This window comes from Octopus bimaculoides, chromosome 24, assembly GCF_001194135.2.
Source record: "Octopus bimaculoides isolate UCB-OBI-ISO-001 chromosome 24, ASM119413v2, whole genome shotgun sequence".
Classification (NCBI taxonomy): domain Eukaryota; kingdom Metazoa; phylum Mollusca; class Cephalopoda; order Octopoda; family Octopodidae; genus Octopus; species Octopus bimaculoides.
The window spans coordinates 5,723,895-5,729,639 of NC_069004.1; the positions used below are offsets into that span (position 1 = coordinate 5,723,895).

Below are 5,745 nucleotides of genomic sequence, written 5' to 3' on the forward strand. Positions count from 1 at the left end.
CCCACCCATTCACCCCCACACACATGCACACACATACTTGTTATACATATACACGCTTGTGTACATTACACGCACATACAGACACAATTTTACACGCATTGGTACTTACGCCTCGCATAATCATCGCATACACGCGTCACACTTGGGTTTGTTGATTCACGCCAAATCCATACACATACACACACCAAATCCACTCCTATATATATACAAACACACACACACACACTGAAAATAAGGAAACAGCAGTACACTAACACACACACACACACACACACACACACACACACAAGATAGGATAAAACATACGCGTGTGTAAGCATATACACACATATATATACAGATCCCTATATACACATATGCATACATTTATATACATCTTTCTCTTTCTCTCTCTCTATATATATACATATATATATATATATATATTTATATATATACATACACACACATACACACACAACCCTATGTGTATATACAAAGACAAACATACACAGATATACACATGCATATATCTATATACATCTTTCTGTCTCTGTCTCTCTCTCTATATACACACACACACATTTGTAGCTCTTTCACTTCTTATAAAACTATGCCAGCCGTTATGGCCGTTTGTGGGATGTTGTGTGAGTGTATATACGTATGTATAGCTCTGGCCTAAATTTATAATTAGGCTGGAAGAATAAACTTTAACATCTTCACCCCCCACCCCACCCTCCACACACACTCACTTATCTATAAGTGCATCTATTTCTCTCTCTCTCATATATATATATATATATATATATATATATATATATATATATATATATATACAGTGAGAGAGAGAGAGGGAGGGATAGATGCAGCACAAATTTTGTCAGTGACCAGGTCACAGTTTCAAGCGAGCAAGCGATGAAAATTTTGACACCACATCACAAACAATAAATGTTTAAAACAAAGCTAACGCTCTTTGTTTGTTTCTGAATGGCTAACTCGTGTCTTCCATGCTGCTCTCATTTTAGTTTCAACATACGACCTCAGATCGAACGAAACACATGGCATGCAAGCACATATCCGTAATATATATATATATATATATATATATATATATATCGTACACGAAGATGTATGAGGTTTACCTAATGTGGACCAGGCTAGGACGAGAGGGTCTGGTGTTGTGTAAATGGATGGGATGTGAATGGTTAGGCAAGCTATAGAAGCAAGCTGTATGCATCGATAAACTGCATATGAATAAAATATATACACTCTTTATTTTTATTGATATATTTTGCATCAGTCTCATTGATATAGTCCACATGTTTTATTAGCATGTTTGTATTGTTCAGCTATCAATAATAACAATAGTAGTAGTAGTAGTAGTACTAGTAGTAGTAATAATAATAATAATTAATTCTGGTTTTATTGGCCACAAGGGCTAATATAAATTAAGGACAAAGACAGGATGAAGGTTACAAAGGGTTTTGTCTGAAAAGAAAACATTCGTGTAAACAGTGAGGAAAACAGAGAAAGATATAACAAATAAAACTCCCAATAGGGGGAGGCACTTCGAAAGGTTACACGTGGAAAAACCCCATAAAAGCCACGGGAGCCTGATAAGGAAAATAAAAAGGGGTATAGAGCTCCTTCTCCTTTTATATTACCTTTTTTTTTTTACAGGTGTAACCTCAGAATTGGTCCGTTCATACCGGCCATTTTTCCAACAGTCACCCATCTTTCAACAAAGATGCAGTACCAGGCAGTGGCTCTCATGGCTTCTGATCTTAACTGATAGGAAATGTTATCATGTACAATGTTTTGTCTTGGTATAAAAGATGGGCTACAGCAAATATTCTGCTCAATACCACAGATTTGCTTGTCAGTTGTTTGACCTTAACCAGTTGAGCATGTCCCTTGGTGGCTGATGATATGTGCATCTCTGATCATGAGCAGAAGTAGTAGAGAGTATTCTTTGGGAGTTTGAATAATTCACCTTTGGAAACATGGGTGTTTTGTTCAACATCCTTAAACAACCCTTATTCAGGGACCTTTTGAGCGGGATGGGCTACTCAACCTGAAGAAAATTCTCACTGGGCCCCACCTGCAAGCTCATGCACTGTTTATCTTGATATGAGATCCCCATGTCGCGCACATATGGTTGTGATGCATGTGCCTGGTGTACCCTTGTCAGATGGGTAGTCATGATGGGTATACTGGGCTTTGTATGATTGTACCCCAGTTTCACTTTGATGGCATGGACTCTTCTCTCACTCAATAATAATAATAATAATAATAATAATAATAATAATAGGGCCTTCTCTCATTGCTGCTTCTGTTACTAACTCTGTTTGATTTTGAGATGAAAGACTTCATTTCAATATTTGGGGTTCCTCTTTTTTATGTTCTGGTTTTCAATGTTATTGGAGACCGACTCGACATTTTGTGAATTCTAGGTTGTTCAATGAAGTAAACTGAGGTACCAGCAATATGCTGGGAATTTTCCTAAAACTGATTCTATCTTTCTTCTTTCTCCTGTTTCTGCTTTATGTATCAAGTGCATGTGTGTGAGTAATGTGTGTATGTATATGAATGATTTTTGTGTGTATACATACTCTTTTACACAAGTACATCTGTATGTATAATATACGCACACACTTTGAATAGAAACGTATGGATTAGGCATACATTTACACATATATATACACTTATATATGTGTGTATCTGTATGTTTAAATGCATTTATATCTAATGTTCTTTTTTTAATTTTCCTAAAACAAATGTTTTCTAAACTTAAATATGATTCTACACCATGGAAAGTTTTCTAGAAGTTTTCTGTATAACTATGAAATTTATGCAGATTTTTCTGCATTTTCTCGCATTTTACATTCTTATCATTTATAAACTAATTTATAAAATTTGTGCAGTTTTATACACTTTCTGTGTTTTAACACATTTTTATGTAGTTTTATAAAATTTGTGTAGCTGTATATATAATTCTGTGTAGTTTTGTCTGGTTTGTGTAAATTTCTTCATTTTGTGCTGCTTCGTGTCTTTGTGTAGTTTTATAAATTCTCGTCCGGTTTTAAACATTATGTGAAGTTTCATACTTTACTCATGGTTTTTATACGTTTTCTGCAGTTTCGTAAATTTCATGCAGAATTATGCATTTTGTGTGGTTTCTTACATTTCATATAGTTTTTATATCTTGTCTGGTTCTAAACATTTTGTGCAGTGTCATAATTTTTGTATAGTTTTCATACAATTTGTGTGGTTCTATATGTTTTGTGAAGTTTCCTATGTTGTGTGCAGTTTCATGTGTTTTATGTAGATTTATGCATTTTGTGCAGTTTTATGTAGAATTATGCATTTTGTGCAGTTTCATACATTTTGCACAGTTTTATGTAGATTTATGCATTTTGTGCAGCATTTTTACACATCTTCTGTAGGTTTATGCATTTTGTGTGAATTTATAAATTCTACGTTTTGTTTTATGAATTTCATAATTTTTATAAATTTTATAATTTTATAAACATGTTGCATAATCTTTCAAATTGTTGTGTAATGTACAATTATTGTAATATGAAACAATACATACTCTCTTGCATATTTAACCACACACACTCTCAAGCATACATATTTAACCACACACACACACACACACACACACACACACACACACACACACACAGATGTCAGTTCTATTATCATTTTGTATTTGACTGAATGATCCAGGGGCACCATAGTATAACTTTGCTTTCTTCTTTCTCCTTCTACAGCAAACTGACTTAGATGGTGAAGTGCCTGCAACAGCAGTTACACCAGTCACTAGTGTGGCGCAGGTTGGCACGACAGGTCCCAAACGCCTTCATGTTTCCAATATCCCCTTCCGGTTCAGGGAAGCTGATCTAAAAGGTTTATTAGGGGTATGTATGCTGGCACCTTTTTGGTCCCATTTTTTTGTTTTCTTGTTATATTATTTTTAGTTATACATAAGTATTATCTTTCTATATCACACACATACACACACATTCACATTGTGTGTGTCTGTATATATATGTGCATACACACACATCTATATGCACTAATATATAGTCTCTCTCTATATATGTATGTATAATATGTGTATATATATATATATATATATATATATATTCAGATATGTATACACACACTAACATAGATATATTTATATTTGTTTATATGTGTATATATGTACATATATGTATATATATATAATGTATATATATATAATGCGTATATGTACATATGTATATATATAATGTATATATATGTATACATATACACACATGTTTAGTATCAGTCTCTATTCTGTCTTTGAGAAATCCAAAACCTTTTGAGGAAATTTTTTTGTTACCATGGCAACAGCTTAAATATGAAACAAAGAACTCCTTAATCAACGCCTGTTACTGTTGGTGCTTTATTAATATATTCCAAGAATCTCAAGAATGTGAAAAATAGGCTAATTTCTTTGGCATTTTAGTAATTAATTAATTTATTAATTAACCAGAAATTCTAATGTATGATTTAATAGCATAGTGAGACTTGTAATTCTTTGAATTTCTTGCTGGAACCATTTTGGTTCCACTGATGGGGAAGGTGTGGGCATGGCTGTGTGGTAAGAAGTTTGCTTGCAAACCATATGGTTTTAGGTTTCAGTCCCGCCTTGAGCAGGTGTCTTCTACTATAGCATTAGGCCAACCAATGCATTCTGAGTTGAAATTGATTGATGGAAACTGAAAGAAGCCTATCATATATGTATACGTATGAGTGTGTGTGTTTGTGTCTCTTTGATTTGATATAGTATGATTGTCGTAAATGAGTATCACTGTAATACAAGCAGTGCAAATCATTTCCACTTCTCTGCAAAAAGAAAACATGGTTGGCCAGGGGGGAATTATTACCCTGCTTGGAAACAAGTGAGGGTTGGCGACAGAAAGGACATCCAGTTGTAGAAAACCTCCCTTAGAAAATTCCATCTGTCTCTAGCAAGCAGGGAAATATGGGCCTTAAGTAGTGATGATGCCTTGTGTCTACAGACTATAGCTATGAGCAATAAGCATGGCTGTGTTTAAGAAGTTAGATTGGTTAAAATGCCATTCCAAATTCAGTCCCACTTTGCAAAATCTTTGGAAAATATCTTCTGCAAATGAATTCTTTGTCTCAGCCAGAAGTATTTCAAAAAGAAATTTTGGTCAACAGAATCTAATTGATAGATCATCTACATTAGTGTTTCTCAACCAATTTTTGCCTATAGGCCTCCTTTGATTCCTATCTTACTCAGATGACCCCTCTGTGCTATTCAATGTCTAAAAGAATCCTATATTTTAATAATTAACCCTTTAGTACGAAGTGTGTGTATGTATCATATATATATTATATTATGTGTGTATATGTAGTATACAAATTTTATATGTTAGGCATATTAAATTATATATATATATATATATTGTAGTACATTATGTATAGATATAATACATATAATATATATATATATATATATATAATATATTTATTTATATATTGATATGCATTAATTTTTTTTTATATGACAGGTATTACACATATTACTATAAATTATATATTATATACATTATATAAATTTTAAGCTGAAATAAGTCTGTAATGATCATTTTTATGCTTTACTAAGTCATCAATGTTATGTAATTATGTTATGTATATATAAAAAAAATTTATTGCCTTCTTAGCATCATTTGTGTGGTTTTATATATATATATATATATATAT

General features: G+C 32.8%; 1 protein-coding gene across 6 annotated transcripts in view; it reads left to right on the forward strand.

The window, feature by feature from the left end:
• LOC106872628 (RNA binding protein fox-1 homolog 1) overlaps window positions 1-5,745 on the forward strand; it is a 530,204-nt gene that overhangs the window by 442,704 nt on the left and 81,755 nt on the right. For all 6 annotated transcript variants that reach the window (XM_052976234.1, XM_052976235.1, XM_014919685.2 and 3 more), the window contains exon 3: window positions 3,756-3,902. In XM_052976234.1, the coding sequence (XP_052832194.1) occupies window positions 3,756-3,902 (147 nt within the window). The remainder of the gene's footprint in view (window positions 1-3,755; window positions 3,903-5,745) is intronic.